At 40.9% G+C, this 21,234-nt stretch overlaps 1 protein-coding gene across 4 annotated transcripts in view; it reads right to left on the bottom strand.

Moving 5' to 3' along the window:
- The window catches only part of EFNA5 (ephrin A5), a 235,645-nt gene that overhangs the window by 95,962 nt on the left and 118,449 nt on the right, over window positions 1-21,234 (bottom strand). The window contains exon 1 of one of the 4 annotated variants that reach the window (XM_033086568.1): window positions 18,283-18,332. The exons of the other annotated variants lie outside the window; for them this stretch is intronic. Coding sequence (XP_032942459.1) covers window positions 18,283-18,317 — 35 coding nt within the window. The 5' untranslated portion in view covers window positions 18,318-18,332. Of the gene's footprint in view, window positions 1-18,282; window positions 18,333-21,234 lie in introns of those variants that run through there. 4 annotated transcript variants of the gene reach the window in all.

The raw sequence follows: 21,234 nt of genomic DNA, 5'->3' as shown, positions 1-21,234 counted from the left end.
AAAACATTTTACTTTTTTTTCTGTTGGCATGTATGAGCTATGTTACCACTGTAAAAGTCACACATAACAGATGTAATGTTCAGGCTTGCCAGTTGCTCCACAAAAAACGTAACAGCCATTCTAGTTTTGTAACATTTTCTCCAGGTTACAATTCCAGCCTGCACGCTCTTTAGCAGCAGTCTAACTCTATGATCTACTTTAAATAAATAACTTTACAGTTTATAATTCAGAATACCTGCTGACCCAACATAGAATAAATTACTTCTCTAAATCCCATGACAAAAATCACACAGTGTTAGTGCTGAAGTACTCTGTTTCTCACTCGCCATCTACTATTCACTTACAGGGTCAAGCAGGATGTACAGTAATTTCACTAATACAAGCCGCAGCAATTTGACAAAAATTTTGGCGGAAACCCAGAAGTGCGGCTAATACTCGGGGGCGGCTAATATGTGAATAATTTTCTGACATTTACAACCCCAGACGTGCCAGCCAGGGTGCCAAGCCAAGCACCTGCCAGTAAAAGCTGGCATTTCGCGATTGTTACAAAGTGTTACTGTGTTGCCCTGGATCCCTGCAGGCAGCACGGGGGGTGGGGAGAGAGGCAGGAGAGCTCTCTTCTTCCCTCCTCTGCCACAGCCTGGGGGAGAGACGAGGGGGCCCAGTGCCGCAATTGCCGCAGCTCGGGGAGGAGGGGGGGAGCCCGCAGCGCCATTGCCGCGGCTCGGGGAGGAGGGGGGGAGCCCGTGCTGCCACTGCCGTGGCTCGGGGAGCTGACGGGGGCCCTGCGCCGCCATTGCCATGGCTCGGGGAGGAACGGGGGGGGGCCCGCGCTGCCATTGCCGCGGTTCGGGGGGGAGGGGCTCTGCCCCCACCCTCCGCCGCCGTGGCGGGAGCAGGGGGTGCTCCCTGTGCCCGGCCGGCACCGTGGCATGAGCGGGGCGCGCTCTCCGTGCCCAGCCGGCGCCGCGGCGGGAGCGGGGCAGGGGCGAGCGAACCCAGAGGTGGCGGCCAGCCCCAAGCGGCACCACCGAGCTGGGCCACCTGGCCCCGTCAGCAGCCCCTAGCGGGGCGAGCCTGCACAGCCTTAGCTGAGCCAGTAAACCCCCCGCCATGCCGCAGTTGTTAGTATTTGGCAACTTTGTTGCACGCGGGTCCTCGCTGCGAACCACAGAGCGGCTTATATTCAGGTGCGGCTTATTTATGGACAAAGAATGAAATATTTGCCAACACCCAGAGATGCGGCTTATACTCAGTGCGGCTTGTATTCATGAATTTACTGTAATAAGGGAGCACTCAATAGTATCCAGATCAATTAATACAAAAAACAGTTGTGGCACATATGAAACCGTAAGTTTTTATGCAGCAAGAAAACATAATCCTTTTTGCTTATTTTCTACCAGCACTTGTTTATACTTCTCTTTTTTGAAGCATTTTCTTCACATGTTCATATCACCCACACTTCACATGTTTTGTGTGGTAAAATTCCTGATGTATTTTCTCCCTGAAACTGTGATCATCATCTTTTGAACCTAACAGGCAGAGGCAATGGCAAAAACCCCATAAATCCTTATACTTCAATAAAATGTCTGGCCAAAACTTTAGTTCAGATGTATGCTAAATATAGAAGTATCGACTAATGACTACACCAGGAAAAATAGGGTGTTTTCCACTTACAATTAAAAGTTCCATGACAGGGAATTAATTTCTTCCACACTCACTCTTTCCTTGTTAGTGTAAGCCATTTTTCTGTAATGCTGTATTTCAACACAGGAGAAAAGATATGAATGCCCTAAGGTGCAAGTACTACCAACACAGATGGATCCATCTTCAAGCACACACAGATCACAAAAAACAAAAAAAATACTTGGAGAAAGCTAAATAAACAAAAACAGGTCAGTGACTCAGTTCCACAGTGATCCACAGCCATTCTGGTAATTTGTCTGGTGAAATCATCCTGATCAATAGCTCCAAGGCAGCTGTGAGTTGGCTCTGTGACAGTCTATTGACTAGAGTCTTTTCTCCTTTCATAATTCAAAGGGCATACTTCTGCAACCTGACCCAGGCTGCAAGGTCCCATCAGCAGATGTTGACATTATCTCCTCCTGATTGTAACAGCTTATCATAAACAAGTAGTCTGCTTTTTGAGCTTTTTGTTTTGTTTTGTTTTGTTTAGGTTCTTTGAAAAAGGCTACATAAGGGAATAGTGGGAAGAAAGAAAGTTTATGAATTATAACTCGGTACAGAATGCATGTTGACATTTCTATCATGTGTTTCCATTATGGTGAAGAAATCAGGCCACCATTAAATCTGCATTTTCCAATCCGATCAAATGCCCTTATGTTTTATTGTATGCTACCATTTCATTCAATACACCATCTTAAAAAATGTACAAAAAATGGGTTCGGGCTGCTGTTGTCTCCTTACATTTCTAAAGTATCTCTCTTTACTCTTCCATATCATACTGCCAGGTGTAAAAGCTGAACTCAAATATGCTAGACCTTTACACCTGTTTAAGTTTGTTTACTGTTTTATACTGTCTTAACAGTTGAGAATTTGAGGGGCAGTTCTGTGCTACATCCATGATTTTTAAATATATCCAAGTAAGTGCCAAAGTGTCAAAGTAAATGCTGCACCATGCAACCTTGATACTACTCTGTCAGAAATGAAGACTGAACTGTAGCTCTCTACCACCAAATGAGACCAGAAGAACAAAGTAATACTGAACATCTCTCTTGAACAGCCAGCTGCCATGACCTGGTAAAAAACAATTCCTTTTGATTTGCTAAAAGACATTTCAAGCATGGACAGGCACTCAGATTTATACAGATGTCTTTATGATTTAAGTTGTTGCTTGTAGAGACCTTCTAGGAAGCTATTGAGCACCACTGCATAAAGATCATTAGCTAGAACTGATCTCAAATACCACAGTTAAATGTGCAAAGACCTCGACCAGCTCTATTCAAAAATCAGACAATTTTTACATTGACATCAGTGAAAAGCAGAGTGGGTTTACTGGGGACATATAGACTGAAGAGACACATCCACAAATGCCTTGTTTTGGAGTCAGTGAGTACAATTAAAGCCTACTCCTCAAAATGAATAGGATGAACTCTTACAGAGATTTTGACTATTTCTCTGTTTGCTAGAAACACCTGATAGCAAAGGCACATCATCTAGCAAACTGGATTCTAGACTCAGTTTAGTAATTTCTTTTCAAATAACAGTTTGATCGGTAACATGCACTATGGATGATATGCTGTTTTCCTCATCCCATGTTTTGTGCCTCTCCTGCACATTGGCCAGCTCTCACTTCAATGCTGCCCACTAGCCACAAATTCACCCAGTTTATGACAGCAAAGGAAATAGTTAAACAAATAATTCTTCAAATTTGTGAAGACAGATTGTTTCTTTTTATAAATTACTGGCTGTCATAACTATGTGTAAGTTTTTATTTTATTTCATTAAGAAAAATCAAAAAGATATTAAAAAAACCCCCAAAGCTCCAACCAACACATTTAACTCTTAACTCACTTTTTCTGCAGACACTATATACTTCAGTAATTTCTGCGTGGAATTACACCTTGCATAGTGCTGTTGTGTCAGAAATTGTGTCATTTACTGGACTAGGGAATTCATAGCTGAAGATTAAATCTTGTGGTTTTTAAATTCCAGGATTAGAAAAAGAACTGTCTTAGCCTAATCAGAAACACCAAGTACTTTCACTTCCCACTACCTTCCACAAGGGAAAATACTAAATACCGAACTACTGACAAGTGATACTGAATGCAAAACTTTAATCTACAGTCACCCATTTTATATTAAATACGCAGTCATAAAATTTTTGTCATAAACCTAAATTGAACACACAATTCATTAATTTTATGATATCAGGAACTTCTGATAACAGCATAAGAATTACTGACTCTCATCACTTACATTTTCCTAAAATAAACATACCTGGTTCTTAAATGTATGCAGTGGACATGCTACAGAAGGGTTTTGATGGATATGCAATTCCTTCCTTGTCTCTTTCTCCTGCCTTTCCTGGATCACAAAAGCTGAGAGCTAATGCAAGTGATCAGACTATATGGTTCATGTAGAGAAACTGTGGATCAAGTGGAGCTGCCACAGCACACACTGTTATCTGTGCAGGACTGGAAAATTCTTCTTCCACCTTTGCTGACTCAGAAAGGGATTTAAATGAAGTTGCTAATTCTAATGAGAAGCGCACTGCTGGTTGTCTGAAGTGAGCTCTACACTTACAATCAAACGGTAAACCAGTCATTTCACTTCACTGATCTTGTTCAGGCTTCCCAGAGTTTAACAGACAACCCATTATCTAGTCCATCAGACTGCCTGTTCACTTCACTCAAATTGTTCCAAGACACAGGATTAAGCTATTTCACACAACCTGTTTTTGAAATCTCACTGCTCACTGAATGCTGCTGGTCACAGTGATCTGAAGAACTCTCTAAAACAAAACAAAAAAAGATAAATACACAACAGCAAACTTAGAGCACCTTTAGCAGTGTTATCAAAAACAAGCAGTTCTAAATTCTCCAGCATGTCAAGGACTGATTTCCTTAACATTATCTCCTAAAACGGCATATTTCTTCTGGCATCTTAAGTAAATGAACTACCAGGAACCTCAGAATTTGAAATGAACTTAAAACAGCATAACCTTGACAGTTTGGCGTTTACTTCCTTCGTTGTGAATAGCAGGCCTATCCTCCTCTTATTTGTGACAGCCCACTGCTGCAAAGCACACACAGGGTCTTGTGCAATTTGGGTAACAGTGCAGAGGAATCAGGCCTTTTATTCTGTTCATATACAAAACTGTGCCTTCAGAACTCTGTCTCTTTCTCAGTCTCAGCAGAAAGATGTGATGAATGGGCCCCAAGAGAGCATTTCTCCTTGCCTTCAGTTCCAATGGTTTGCAGGCATATAACACTCCATGAATAGGGAGAGCTGGCAGCTTGAAAGGCGGGAAGGACACTCACTGATAGTATGCATCTGCTTCGTAACAGCATTGGTGCTCCAGTCCTTTTCCCATTCATTGCATGCAGGAAAGACTCCATTGAGAGGCTCACCATCAACAGATGGTCCCAGGCTAAGGTGTAATCAGGAACAGCTTGCTAAATTTGCCCCAAACAAATAAAATTACAGGCTTTTGTGGAATCTGAAATTATTTGGGAACTTGGGTGGTACAGAGAGTGTTAATGTGAGTACATCCCAAAACAGTGATCTAAAGTTGTCAGTGTAAATCAGTTCTGCCCTGAAGTTGCGTATTTATACCCATGCTGCTTAGTGCCTCAGCTTATACCATAGATGTTTATTTTGAGAGAATTTTTAGATGCATTCTAATTAAGTCATTTACCTCCTACAGTTCTCTTTTCCCCTCAGGATATACTCTGCTGAAAATATTTTAATGCAAAATCTACACTTTCATCACCTTCAGCTCCTGAGTACTTCATACGTTGACTTTTTACTCCTTTAAGAAATTAAGAAATATTATTAAAATTGAACAAGTTGTTACCAAGGCAGAAAACTGTGTTATAACATAGAATTAGATGTGTATATGCCTTCAAAGCCCTATTACCTCTAAGTTATTTGCTGTTTGGTTGAATACAACATTTAAGTTTGGAATCATGCCCTCTTACAATCTACCAATAGCAATCCAAGCAGAAGCAAGAGAAAAAAAATACTAATTTCAAATGCAAGTTCTGTATTAAGATTTAGTATTTTAATTTACAGTTACTGTGCAGAAAACAAGCAAGGTATTTTCCAACAAAAATTTATACAATTGTACCAGAGAAAAATAAAACATATTCCACAGACTGGCATACACATAAAAAACACCTAGCAGGCTAGTGGGCTGCACTAGTAGAACTATGGATCTAACCACAAAGAAAGATTTCATATGGTGACTGCATGCAAACTAGTGTACATTTGTGTGTCAGATTCATGCTTAGCAAAACTGACTACAATCTTAGGCATCAATTTGATCACTTTCTTGTCTAGGTAACAAAAAGCTCAGCATATGAAAGTTAGGAGTGTCATTGCTGAAGATGATATATCAGTACTGCTCCAAGGTTAAAAACTACACATATGAAATTAAGCATTGCTTCATTTTTTGTTATCCCACCACCTTCAGATGGCTAAATACAACTGAAAAGAGAAAACATAATAAAAGCTCACTTCTTCAAACTATCTTTGAAAAAAAACAGGTACTTTTTTTTTAACCTTGTATAATTTAGGCCATTTATAAAATTAATGAAAACAACCTCATGAGGTTATAATTCCTCAGCAACACAAGGCTTTCGATACTTTTTAACCTAAAGTAGTCCCTATACTTCTGACCCAGGGCAGTGTACTGCCCCTAATTCTACCAAAATAACTGCTTTTGGGGCTGTGAGATGAATCCTGACACATGTAGTGTGATTTGGTTAAAGAAAAACCAAATGGTCCATAGCAAAGCTGGTTTTGACCTTGGTCAATCCCCTGTTCCATTTCACAGAATCCAACTTGTTATCACAACAGAGAATCACAAACGCCTAACTACAGGGAAATCTCAGCAGTCAGCGAAGAAGGAAGAAAGTAGGACTAAAACAAGAAGATCTGCCCAAACCCCTCATACCATGGAGCTATGCTTTAAGGAAGAACTAGGCTTGGTCATACATCACAGCCTTGAAGTTCACACCACCATTTGTGCACCCACTCACTTAATGCCCTTTTTAGCACTGAGTGATCACCATGAAAAGCTCCTTCTCAGTTACCTTTCTGCACATAAAGCTTAAGGTCAGAATTTCTGTTTCTACAGACCAGAAACTCCTGCGTAATTACAATCTTAATCCTTGCCAGGATCACAGCTACATTCTTCTTGAGTTTATTTCTATAACAAATATTGTCTTTAAATAAATTAAATATTTCCCAATGTCAGAAATATTCTTAAAATGAAATCAGAAAAGGTACCTAGTACCAGACTTCTTGCTATCTAGTAAGTTCTTAAAATAAAAGTAGATGCAGGTATTTAAAAGTGATTGAGATGTAAGTACTATGATTTCACTGATAACAAAAGTTTATCTGTTTAAAGTCTGGGAAATGCTTAAGAATGAGAGAAAAGGTGAGTTACATGCAAAATCCCTCACAGAGACTGTTCTCCTTCATGAATACCAGAGGCACACCTGATACCTCCCAGTGAACTACTGAAAAGGACATGCTTTCAGAAGAAGCTCCCAGATAGCCAACAACTACTGCTGTCCCTCATCACACAGCCTCACTGGTGGCCAAGATGGGTTACCATGCATGTCCATTACAAACGTGGTTACAGTAATTTCGTGACTATAAGGTGCACCCTTTTGACTAAAATTTTCCCCCGGACCCGGAAGCGTGCCTTGTAGTCCAGTGTGCCTTATCTGATGTACAAAGTTTGGAAATTTGTGAACCCGGAACTGCAAGCTGCAAGCTGAGCCGGGACCCGTGGGAGTTGTGGTTGTGCGGGAGGAGTCGGGAATTGCGGGAGCCGCGGCCGCTGGGCGGGGGAAACTGGGAAGCGGCACAGCCGCCTGGCCAGGGATCAGCGGGAGGAAGCGGCGCAGCCGCAGGGAAGCGCCAAGAAGCGCCACAGGAAAGCGGCAAAAAGCACCGTGGGAAAGCACAGGAAAGCAGTGAGAAAGTAGTGAAAAAGTGCCACGGGAAAGTGCCGAAAAGCGGAGAAAAAGTGCCGCGGAAAAGCAGCGAAAAAGCGGTGAAAAAGCACCGCGGGAAAGCACTGAGAAGTGGCGTCGTCGCCGGCCGAGGGGAAGCCAAGACACGGCGTGGTCACGAGGTGGGAGCCGTGAGCCGTGCCAGCCGGTGCTGGGGGTGGGCGGAGTGCCGGGGCCTGCTGCAAGGGGAGGGTGCCTGGGGCTGTGTTTAAAGGCTACACCGATCTTTGAAAAATGTTTGCAAATTGAGTACCTGCCAGTAATTCGTTACTTTGTTGCGTGCCGCGCGGCTCCTCACTGTACAAAAATAGTGTGCCTTATAGTCCAGTGCGCCTTATGGTCGTGAAATTACTGTATATACATTTGCATCTTTGGGTAATGCACTCCTCTGCGTAAAAGAAAAAAGTTTTCTACGCATTTCAAAAAATTTACTGAGCTACCACGATGTTAATAGCCAGTGACAAAGACAGCCCAAATGAATGAAAAGGAACCATGAATCAGACACTGTAGGAATGCTATGGTAATGTTTTTCAAAATACGATGGATATATTCTAGAATAATAGAAAATAAAGCTGAGAAGTATACCTTTCCTGATTTGGAACTATACATTTCAGATTTGGAACTATATTCATTACTGTGTAAAATTTTCTATATTTATCATATGTATTTTTTTATTAGCATTAATGTACTGGCTTTAGAGTAAAAATCCTTTTATAAGGACAAAACTGGTGAATACCTACATTTGGAGAAGGCACTGCAAGGTGATACTGGTCTGTACCACCAGTATTATAATATAAATTTAATGGAGCAAAGTAAAAAGACCAAGCACTAAGTCTTATCACTTATTTGGAAAAAAAAGGTAATAAAGTAATAACCTCAAGACTGCCCAGACAAGTCTGAGATGAATTGTGTATAAATTGCAGATCATGTACTAAATCCATTTAGGGAAAGTGTAATTTGTAAATGCAAAACTTAACATCCATCCTCCCAATTACAAAATCTAGATGATAAAGCTATTTTGTAAGTGACTCTTAGGTGGATTTTTCCATAACTTCTGTGATATTTTTGTTCCTAAGTCAAAAAAGAAAATTAAAGTGTGCTCTGTGGCATTTACTAAATTTGGCATTGAATAATTTTCCCTCTTTCAACTTCGTAAATCTGTGAGGGCTAGCAAGCCTATGTAACCATTAAAAATAGATTTTACTCTTTGACTAAAGCATGTGCCAATATACAGAAGCCAGAAAAATTGCACAAAGTGACTTATTGAAAAGCCTTCCATTTGAGAAATAATTAAACAAATAGGCCTTTTCTCTGGGAAGTATAGCTTGGCTTCATAGCCTAGGATAAGGAGACTGCTTAACCTGAGGTGCTCCACTGAGCAGCTGATAATAGACAATATTCCAATCTAAAGTAAAATAATTATCATCCCCTATGTATTAAGTTACTGGTAGGTGGGTTTGCCAGCAACACACTGTTGCCTTTGGCAAGTTCAAAAGGCATTTCCTTGCTAAGGGTGCAGAGGTTCTTCTTTGTCCTTCTTCAGCTGTTAAGTCTGTGAGATAGCTGGCATTTAGGAAGATAAGGGATTGCCTAATCAGACACCAATCTTCTTTTGTTTCCTTAGTTGTGGGAAGCATTTATTAGCAATGTCAATCTCTCCCTATTTGCATTCCCTGAGGTCTCACAGGTGACAGGAACCCAAAAAGGCCGCAGCAGAAGAGACGTCTTTCTAAACTCCCCTCTCCCACCCGCCTCAGGCCTCAAGGTCTGTTCCTTTGCGTGGCACAAAGCCAGGCTGCTCCGTACCAAAGTGCAGCGTGCGAAGCGTTTCTGCGGGGCCTGGAGAACCCCCGTGTCCCCGGGTGCGGCAGATGAGGGAGTTGCGCCCCTCCCAGGGAGGACCGCCCCGCTGACGCTCGGCGGGCGCCGTGAAGGCCCCGCGCAGGGCCCGCCCGCTCCGGCACATCGACAGCTCTGCGCTGCAAGCGCCAGCACAGGCTTTACTTCTTGCTCTTTATTATCCTGACGTCAATGTAAAGTAAAGGTAATTTGGGCCCTCGTTTTAAGCAATATAAAAACAGAAGGAGGAAGCTGGCAGCCGCAGCCTGACTTCAGGCTTAAGAAAGGCTGTGAGTCTGCCAAAACACAATCTTAGCTGAAGGTATTAGCACATCTCAGACACGTCCCCCCCCACGAACTGCCCCCCCTTCCCGAATGCCTAAAAACAAAAACACAGCAAAAACAAAAACACAGTAAAACCAAAAATGCTCTCCAACAAAACCACCGTCTCCATCTCATCTCCTGGTGGGACGTGTGGAGAGGAAGCAGAGCCTATGCACAAGGTTTGGCTGATAATGTGGGAGAGCGCCGTAACTACCACCCCCGATGAAACTAAGTATGACAAGTTCAGCTTGCAACAAGTCTGTACAGTCAAATTATAAATCCCTCAAATAGGGTCTCATAATGATAAAGTGAACACTGTCTTAATAGAAGGGCACCTTGACCTGACAGAAGTTTGGCCCCCATCTCCCTGCCAAATCAGCCTTAAGACACAGACACGAGCTGTCCCTCCCCCTGACAGGATGTGTGGGGAGGCAGGAGAGGGCTGATGGATGGTTTTGTGGACAGAGGAGAGAGGGATGAAGAATCAACCGCAAATTGATCTGTGCAGCAGAATAAAAGCAGGATGTGGGAAGGTACACCTAGGTCAGTGTCACACAGGTGCAGGCTTTGGAATTAGTTTCCTGAACATCTGCAGCAAACATAAAAAACAACCACCAGTACCAAGGAGGGAGGAAAGAAAATAACAAATCCCACGTTGCATGGATCAAACCAATCAACAAAACAAGAAAAAAATTTAAAACTAGGTTTTTTTTCCATCCAGCATCACTGGATGTTCCGTTCCTAATTTCCTAGTGTAAGCTGCATGTTTTGCTGCATCATTAAAGAAATTAATAATCCTTCTGGTTTCTCTGAAACTGTTTGAAAACATTGTTGAGACCTTAACAGTCAGTATACCAGACCTAAACAAAGGAGGACCATTGCACGGGGTTTCTGGCATGCCCCTCCCCCAGCTCCCCCCTCCCCCCGCCGCCGAGTACTTTAGACTAAATACAAATTGGAGTCCCCTCCTATGAATCCACAAAAATCCATCTTAACAAATGTCCTTGTACGTGGTAGGCAAGGAGTAATTTGTGTGGGGTTTTTTGTCTATGAGAACGTCTGGAAGAAGAAGAAAAGGTTACTGTTTTGCCCATAATTATTTCTCCTTCCTCTTTTATCCTTGCTATTCCCAGTGTAAGCAGAGAGAAGTGCATACCAGTACTGCCAACTGAATTAATTTACAAAGCTTTAATTTTTCATTTAGCTGTGTACAAAAGCAAAAGTACAGAGGAATGACCATTCACATCTGAAGACTTTAATTTGCCCAAGAACATGAGTGCCTTCAGAGCTTAGAGAAATAACACAAGTGGTTCTCTTACCTTGACAGGAAAACAAACGCCTTGCTCTAAGGAATGAAATAATAAGTTATATATCTTAAAAATTCTTCAAAACTGTTTATTGAACATGATGTATCCCAAGTGACTGACTGCCTTTTAATGTTGAGAACTTTTGTTTAAGTACACTGGCTTAAAATTTTGTTACCGTTCCCCTCATATGTCTGCTACTGCCTTTTAAAAATATTTATTTTAAATGAAAAAAAAAAAAAAACCTCAAGAAAATAATGTAATTCACAAATAAGTATTAAAATTATGTATTTTTTTAAAGCCATCAAGAGACTGTTATGACAAAATGACAGGACTATCACAAAAGAATGTTTTAAAAACACAAACCTGTCCAACAGAAGCTGGTAGAAAAATTCATACATTACTTACTATGAAACAAAACAAACTGAAAACAATTGAAGGACGTACTAGGAGTAAAATAACTATGTTGTGGGAGGACACTGTAAGCAAGAGTTATTCAAATTACCTAGTGGTTTGGGGAGCTGATATCATTTTCTCCCTTGAGATAAAATGTCTTTTACTTGGAATAGCTCACATTTGCTCTGAACATGAGTATTTTTATGGAAAAATGTCAGGGAAAGAGCATAAAAAATTAACAAATCCTGCTGCATATGTCTCGATTGATAATGAAGCAGCAAGGGTTACTATTATTCTACAGGCACATCTCCTCCACAAACAATAGCATGCTCTGAAGAGTCCATTTCCCCAGGTCGGTGCTAGTCTCCTCTCCACTGTCAGCCTCACCACAACTTGAAACTACAGCATCCTCAGAGCACATAGCAGGTTCTTCAAACAGCTCCCCTCTTCCTACAGCAGCTGTAAGTTTGCACAGACATGCAAAAATATGTGTGGTGGAGGCAGCCAGACACTAGTTAATTTGCCCAGTTTTGACCGGAGACTACATTTTCACTCTCACTTTCCTTTGTCAACTCAACTAAAGAGAAAACAAGGTAGCACGGATCTCCTCATGCTGTAAGAAATCCAGCACTGATAACACATTGGAATGAAAACATGATACTGCTATTTCTGGTGGCAAAGTATCACACAGAAAAACCTGCACTTGCTCAAACTGCAGTATATCTAAGCAGACCAATCCAGGTGGAACAAGGATCTCTCCTTTTCTGCAGCCAGAGCTGTCTCAAGCATCTTACTATATCCCAGAGATCAACCAAAGAGGGAAAAGAGGAAGGTCACTTTGGAAACAGAGGCAACATTCTTCAAAAAGTCTTGCCCTGTTGTACCTCCCACTTCCCTTATCCTGTCTTGCATAAAAGACATTTATTTAATAGTAGTAACAGAGTTGTGGGAAAAAGCTTTTTAAGTTCAAGAGGGGAGTAAGGGTTGAAGGAAGGCTGGAGATGGTGGTGGTCTTGTGTGTCATTCATCTTAGTAAATTAAGCCGGGGACACTTGAAGCTGAATTTAGCCTGGGAAAGACTCATCTACGGCTAGATTCTCTTAAAGGCTTTTTTGTAGGTGGTTTTTGTTTAGAGTTTTTTTGGAAGAAGAGGGCTAGATGAGTGGCTTTGTATGATAAAAAAAAAAAAATAAATGTAACAAACCAGAATGCAAAAAAGTATACAATCTGGATAAAGGAATTTTTAATGAGGGCACTGCAAATGACATTTTCCCTCTACTTTAGAGTGTTGCAAATAGCAAATTAGCATATCTCAGAATGGAATTTCTGCTACGGGAGAGATGAAAGGTTAACTGTCTAAAGAGTAAAGAATATGTTGGACATATATTTAGAAAAGCAAGAGTCTCTAATAAAAGTAGTGGCCCCACTTGATGCTCCTAATTCTCTTCAGTGTTTGCATACATTTTCAAATAATTAGAGAAACTCACTCCAGAAAGCCTAACGGGGAAAAAAAAAAAAAAAAAAAAAAAAAAAAAAAAAAAAACCACAACAACAAAAAATCCCACCAGTGCAGACCTCAGTGCCTTATTTGCTGGGCTTGTTAGAGGGCTGTGGAGGTCACAGTGATTGGCAAGCCTTTGGTGCCTGTAGGAGAGCTGCTAATGCATACACAACACAATCTGAGTACTGACCATGCCTAATAAGAGACCGGCAGCCAGTAGGCTGAACAATGTAACAAGCAAACCTTCATGAATTTAGGTAAGCTGAAAACCTGCAAATTACACTCTTCTCCAATTAGAAAGCAGGACGGTAAAATACATCATGCAAAAAAAAAAGATCTCTTCCCACTTCCAACCAGGAAGTGCGAGCCGTGAGCCGAGCCGTGAGGGGGTGTGGTGCCACGGGAGCACCGAGCCGCAAGGGGGGGGCGGGACCGGCTGGCGCCCAGCCAGCAGGAGCCACACAGGGAGAGAGGGAGCGGGCAGCGCCACACCCCTCCAAGCCACGGACAGTCCCGAGCCGCAGGCGGCCCTGAGCCACCCTGAACCACAGCAACCCCGAAGTGCGAGCTGTGGCTGCCCCCAACCGCAGCAGCTGTGAGCTGGGGCCGCCCCGAGCCCTGTCTCACCAGCCGGGGGCAGGCGGGAGTACTGGGCCCCGTGCACGGGGAGGGTGCGTAGGGCTGCGTTTAAAGGCTACACCAATCTGTGAAAAATTTTTGCAAATTGAGCACCTGCCAGTAAACTCCACGATCGCGGGATTCCGTTACTAATTAGTTACTTGGTTGCGTGCGGCACGGATCTTCTCGGCAAAAAAAATGTGCGCCTTATAGTCCAGTGTGCCTTATATAAAGTACTAAGTTGTGAAATTTGCTGACTCCCGGAGGTGCGTCTTATGGTCGTGAAATTACTGTACTTAAAAAAAAGAAGAAAAAATTTATTTATTTATTTGTTTCTTTATATTACTTTATATTTATATATATGTTTATATATGGTCAGAAAACTTGGCCAAGTAATTATTTTTTGGCAAAACACAGGCATTCCTCGAAAGGCATGTAACATGGAAAAAAAAAAGAAGAATCAAATAGGAGTATACCTCTTAAATGTGAAATTAAGATCTAAAGTAAGTGCCACAGTTATTTCACAGACTTGCTAAAAATGCTTGGGGTTAAAGAAAAACAGTGTCTTGCTTAAACAGAACCATTTGGATATTTTCTTTGAAAGCAAAAACAAACAAAAAAAGGTCATGCCTGAGAAGCATTCTAATATTATAGCAGCTCTGGAACTGAAACTAAATGATACTAGCGTGAGGACTAGTTTTCTCCTTTGAACTCTTAAGTACTGCTCAGCTTGTGTCAGGTATGATAAAATGAGTACAACTGTGACAAAGCACAGTGACTCTGTTACCCAGTCTCTCCCTATTTCTCATTCATAGCTTGTTTTTTTCCTTCTTGGAAAGAAAGAGGTGCCTTCCATTCATTTCCAGCATGGCATAGAAATATTTCAGGAGGTAGAGGGACAGGATGTCACCAGGACAACACAAGTAAGCACAAAAGACAGCTACAAAGAACAGACTTCTTCAGTGGCACATTTGTCAGATATTTAATAAATCACAGTGTCACTGTATTACAACTGTAACTGCTCTCTTGGAACGTACTTCGGGTTATCCCTGTCTGTATGGGCTAGTTGATATAGCTTGCAAATTCCACAGCTGGCTTGTCACTAACTACTATAAATGGAATAAACTAAGAGATTGTTCTTCGCTTCTTGATGTGCACTGTTACAGATAGCTTTCACAGACACAGACCACATGAGGTATTACCAGCCCTGATTACTAGGTTCAAGATAATGGCTCAAATCACAAGACTTACCCTCAAGAAGGTACAAAGGCCTGTTTCCTCTGTGTGCTCCACACTGCTGACTGTCGTGGACCTGCCTCACTGCACTACCAGGAGCATTCCTGCCAAGGTTAGCACTTGACTATGATGGTTTTTAAGAGGTTTAAAGCATGTTTTTTTCAACCTACTTTCACACAATCTAGTTTGCCATTGATAAACAATGGGTGGGGTTCATGATACTTCTCTTAAAAATTAACTTTTACTCCAGTCCCATAGCATGAGTAATCATGAGCAATAGCAGGTTAGTTATATAAGCAATAATAATGCTTACAAGTTTCTGAGTAAGACCTTGGTTTCCCCTTCTCCCAAGTCTCTGTCCCACACTGTAGCACGCACTTCAAGTTAAAAAATATTTAACTGTATTTAGCTGCTAAGATGGGTTAAAGTTTGTGGTTTAAAACAAAAACTTATCTAGGTTTGTTAACATGCTAAGGGAGCACAAAATAAGAATTGAGATAAAAAATAAACCCTTTCCAAAATCCTTCTCATATTGCAGCAAGAAATGACAAAACTATTTTGATGCAAAGTCATTAAAAAATTAATTTTCTAGTTATAAGTCTTGGTTACTTACTTGCATACATGCTGGTCATGTTGGTGCAGTTAATTGAATTCAACATTCCTTTCTGAGTACTTAATTTCTGGCCTGTCCATTAATCCCAGCCCTTGCATCTTTCCCTACATTTCAAGTCTCTGAGTAGCTTCAAAACACCAGAGAAATTTGTCTTTATTTCCAAATACAAAAAAAAAAAAAAAAAAAAGTAGTCCTTTACAGCTAGAAATAGCAATGGCACATCAAAAACATCACTTTCTAATACCTGGATAATTTAGAGATACAGGAGATTTTTTACTATTATTTATTTCAGCTATCACAAATCCAATTACAGTAAGCTCATGAGAAACCAGGAAAACTTCTAAAATTATATAAAATTTCTTTAATGTAACTAAAAAACTACAGTAATTTCACGATTACAAGCCACATCTGATTATAAGCCACACTTCCAGGGTGTTGGCAACATTTCGTTCTTCCTCCATATATAAACTACACCAGATTGTAAGCCACACTTTTGTTTGCAGTGAGGATCCGTGTGAAACTTTCAAAAAGTTGCCAATTAGTAACAGAATTGTGGGAACGCGGGGTTTACTGGCTTGGGGCCATGTAGGCTCGGCCCAGCTCCCCCACCACCCCCAGAGAGTGGCCCCGGCCTGGCTCGGCGCTACCCCTCCACTGCTGGGGAGCTACCTCGGCCCGGCCCCACCACCCCCACCAGGGATCTGACCTGGCCGGGCTCAGCTCCCCCCTCTCCCGCCAGAGAGCTGCCCTGACCCGGCACAGCTCTCCCCTTCCCTGCTGGGGAGCTGGCCCGGCACGGCTCCCCCATCCCCTGCCGGAGTGCTGCCCCAGCCCGGCACGGCTCCCCCTCCACCGCCGGGGAGCTGCCCCAGTACGGTTACCCCGCTCTCCTGCCAGGGAGGTGCCCTGGCCTGGCATGGCTCCCCCCTTCCCTGCTGCTGCCGGCCCCGACCCCGCTCCCCTGTGGCCGCCAGGGGTGGCCCTGGCCCTGCTCGGGGCAGGGTGGGCTTGGCTCAGCTCAGCTCGGCTCGGGGCTGCTGCATGCTCACATTTCCAGTTGGTAAATTTCTGAACTTTTTTTCATATATTGGCTGCTCTGGAACACAAGCTGCACTTCTAGGTTCAGACCAAAACTTTAGTCAAAATGGTGCAGCTTATAATTGTGAAATTACTGTACATGAATTTGTCCATTCTCTGAAGCTTCCCCATAGCCACATTATTTAATTCTGGTAGCAGTGTGTAGATATTGTCTTATCCTATTTCTACACTTAGTAACATTTGCACATGAATTTCATTGGGCATTTAAAGTAGGTGGACTAGCCAAAGTAGAATACGAAGTAGAATATCATCTATGAAGATGACTTACCAGTGCTATCTTGAAAATGAAAGACTGCAAAGACACAAGATCAGTTTAAAAAGTTCGCTCACAACATGTAACAAATGTTGGTCTGGACCCAAAAATAACAGCAACTGACTATAGCCATCACCACTTTTCAAACTGAAAAAATACTGTCAACACAATAGGACATATGCACACTTAATTCTAGGGAATGTGTTAAATTAACTTTGTAGCAGCCCTAAGCTTGTGCAATGCACTTCTATTGAACATCTTTTTGTAAAACTCGTGCCAGTACTTCCTTTTCTTAGTTGTTTGGACCAACTTATATACCATCATGCTTAATATTACCCTCCATACTACCATTACCCAAGCACATCCCCTCAGAAGATTAATCCATTTTTCAAAAACAAAACACTAGATCCAGTTTCCCCTATACAAATGCAACATTGGGGATTTTTTCTCATTCCACAATCAGAAGAAAAAGTTACTTTCTATATAGGGGAGGTGCAAAGAGAAGAAGTTTGGTTTTTTTAAATTTTTCTTGGAGCTTGAAATTTAGATTTTTTAGAAATTTAGATTTTTTAGAAATATGCTCATCCTACCACAACCATGTGAGTGACAGTAAAGGTTCATTGCAAAGGTCAGTTGCAGCATGTCTGATTCTGACATGGTAGAGGCAGTGACTGATATCAGCTACAATATTTCTGAGACTACTATGGAAAGTCAAAAGGCAGTTGCATGAATTTCACTTTTTCATAAGGATCAACCCCTCAGATGGTTTTATGAGTCACTTAAATTTGCCTACTACACAGAGAACTTTGCAATGAAGAAATCTCCTGAAAGTCCCAAAACAAGATGCAGCATTAAAAAAAAAAAACAAAAAAGCCAAGTGTTTACATCTATACACTTGAATGCAAAATGTATGCCACAGATTATGTCACTGGAAGCATCATGTACCTGTTTCCAAAGGTAAGCAGAAGGAAATCTCAGTAGTACACCTGCAGACCAGGCTTTCTGCAAGGATCAATGCTTCTAGAAAAGCATGAAAGGAGACCACAGGCCAGGTCACATCATATTTTCTCAGCAAGGCTCTATCGGTAACAAAGAAGGCAAAGCTTATTGTGCTCACTGCCCATATTCTACAAGTTTGCTGCAATGTTCCATGGGCTTAACTGCCCTTATGCCTGTGATATATGTTATAATTCGTGTTTATATAAAAGGATTGTATGAAATAAAATAAAGTAAAAGAACATCTTAAACTCCAAGCACCCGGGGCCATAGACAACGACCGTAATTAGCATATCAACAGATCTAGCCCGGTGATCTCCACAACGGACGGGAAGAGATCATCATCATCATCATCATTATCATCATTGGACGGGAAGAGATCATCGATAAAATACCTGCCAAAGTACCAATCACCTCTGATGGCTCCCATAAGCGAGAAGACAGCACTTCATTACACATCAATACAGAGCAGACACAGCCTTCATCAGCATGCAGGAAGGACTTTTGTCCAGGGCAGCACAAGAAAAGGACTTAATTTAAATATGAGAATTTGCTGCAGAAACAAAGGAAATTCTCGCCTCAGGCCAGGAAAAACTGTATAAAGCTGGACTCTCTGAGATGGCAGTGTGTGAACACAGCGGGGGTCTGATGCGGTAGAGGTCAGATCAGCGTGTGTGTCCACCCAGTGCCGACCCCGGGCTCGGCGTTGTCGTGTTTTCGCTTGTGGCTTCCCAGGACCGTATTTTTGGTCGCAAAAATAAAAATTGCTGTTTTGCTATTTAATTCGACTTGATTTGGTTATTATCTATAACATGCCCCTGCTTCATTTCTGCATTGAAATAAATCGCTTTGTAATAACAACTGAGACTTGCTGCTTTGCCTGTATGAGGAAGATGAGGAAGGACAGAGCTGCTTTTACATCTGGCACAGGTACCATGGACTGTTTAGGGATTACAGACAAAATTAACTAAATGTATCTCCTTGTTTCTCCTCTTCCCCCCACCAAGTTCTTTAACCCTTATGGTAGGAGAGTGATTCCAATGCACAGTAATTTCTACATAATTTTGGTGACTATGATTTTTTTTTTTCATTAATTTAATTTTCAAGAACATATACCTGGACTCAGAGTGGACAGAAACAAGGAACGGGGAGAGTAGTTTCTGATTATTTATACAGTGCTAATTCCTATAGTCTTGCCATAGGCTCTCAAAGACATAAGTCATTTACAGAGGCCAGTATACCCAAGAATGCTTTAAAAAATTGGCTTTGTAGGGGACTACAGATGTTCACTGTAGCTATTAGAAATAAAAGGAAGAAGGAGCAAAGCTTAATATAGAAAAAGGGATTTCCTGAATATATTTATCTATTCCTTAGGTAGCAATTTAAAAATAATTTGTTTTTCAGTAAACACAGAAATTACAGATTTACAAAAAAACAAACTGGAATATTTTTTAAAATAGTTTTTAAGCTACAGAAATAGCCTGAGATTTCATTCTTCAAGGGCACAGAGGCCTTGACTACATCTGTGATTTCTGTCTTGTGGGGCTTGAAGACAAAGAGAACATTCATGTGTGTAAAGATAATAAAGAGTTAGTTCCACAATGCTGAATCCATGTTAAAACAAATTTCAGAAGTTTCATCTGCAATTATATTTTGCATACCAGCAACTCAGATTTAGTAAGTCACTCTTGCATAGTGTATGTATGCTCAGAATTAAGTAACTTCAAAAGCACTATAATTAAGAAAAGCATAAACAAACTTGAAAGATAAACATGGGTTAACTTTCCTTTTCTTGAGTATTTATTAAGTATTAATATAAAGACTTACGTAGATTATCAACCAAAATTTGTGTTCTGGAATTTATTTCCATTCCTTTCTTTTCCTACAAGATCATTCTGATTTATTAGCATATTTATGGGAAATAAAAACGTAAGATTTTTAGTTTATTCTCCATGCTTTCTTAATAGACTTCCTAAACTGTCCTTCAGTGCACTGTTTGTGTACCAGCATTACTCCTTATAGTTCATAAGCATTAAAAATGTTTGAAGATTTTTTTCTTGTCACAGTTGGAAGAAACTTCACTTTCTATGAATTTCAGGCTTTTTCTTTTCTTTTTTTTTTTGCAAGACTGTTGATTAACAACAGCTGTGATTGCTGAGACAGATGCAAATGACTTATACCTCTGCAGTGAAGAATAGCCCAGTTTCTGAAGAAAGAAAATGGAGAGGAGAAACAAGGATGAAGGACTTATTTCCAAAGGAAACTGCTGTCCATCTTACATACACCAGTATCTCTGAGACCAGGATTTACCTATCTACAAAAAATAATTTTAATTCAGCTTTAAGATGCCCTTTTGTGTATTCCAATACAATATGTAAATAAAATAAATTTAATCCTTAAAACATCATACCATTATTTGTTTGCTAAGGGACTATGTAAAAAAAATTGGAGGTTGTCAGCTTAAGATCAATAGTCTAAACATATAAGATGCAAATTGGTTCTATAGTGGGCCACAGTGTTCAAAACACATTTCCTCTCAGTCAAAACAGCATATAATATCTTATGAACACAATTAAAATTTTTTTTAAATATACTGTGAGCATAAGCAAGCAGAGGAACTGTGTTATTGAAACACCAGACTTCTATACATTTCTTCTTACATGGAAATCATAACTAAAAAGGTTGACTTTAAGGACTAATATGACAGCCAATAACTTTAATTCCACCTGTATATGGTCTTCTTTCATATGACTACACTAGAGCTGCAAAATTGTTTCAGTAATATTGTTGTGAATAGACCATATGAATGCTATTACATATTGAAGTTGAGTCCATCATTAAGTCCCTGCTTCCAGCTCTCAAGCATAGGAAAACTCCTCCAGCCTTCCAGCCTAAGCCAGTATGCAGCCACTAATTCTTCAGTATCACCTAGGTTAGTTCATTAATTTAGTAGTATTTTAAAAAACAGAGATGCAGGTTGGAGTGTAGCCACACATGCAGAAAGGCCAACACCACAATTAGATGAAATAACTCCATTGAACTCAGTCAGGTGCAGTTGGAACAGCGCATCTAGCCTACCTTCCATATATGCTATGCAGAGCTTAATGCATTAATGTGTTTCCTTCCCTCTGTACCCCTGTACCCTGATAAAAGTTCTGGTCAAACATATTTTATGTTCTCTATTTTGATATCTGCACTTCCAGATACAATTACACTGTTTGAAAATTGAGCACATACCATCTGGAAAATGTTTAGAGAAATGCACTGGTGATCACCTCCCTGTTTGATCAAATATTATGACTTGATTAAAATACTCATATGCATAATTATGTAACAGCCAGCACAGC

Source organism: Catharus ustulatus (assembly GCF_009819885.2).
Source record: "Catharus ustulatus isolate bCatUst1 chromosome Z unlocalized genomic scaffold, bCatUst1.pri.v2 scaffold_29_arrow_ctg1, whole genome shotgun sequence".
NCBI lineage: Eukaryota > Metazoa > Chordata > Aves > Passeriformes > Turdidae > Catharus > Catharus ustulatus.
This window is presented reverse-complemented; position numbering and strand designations above follow the sequence as displayed.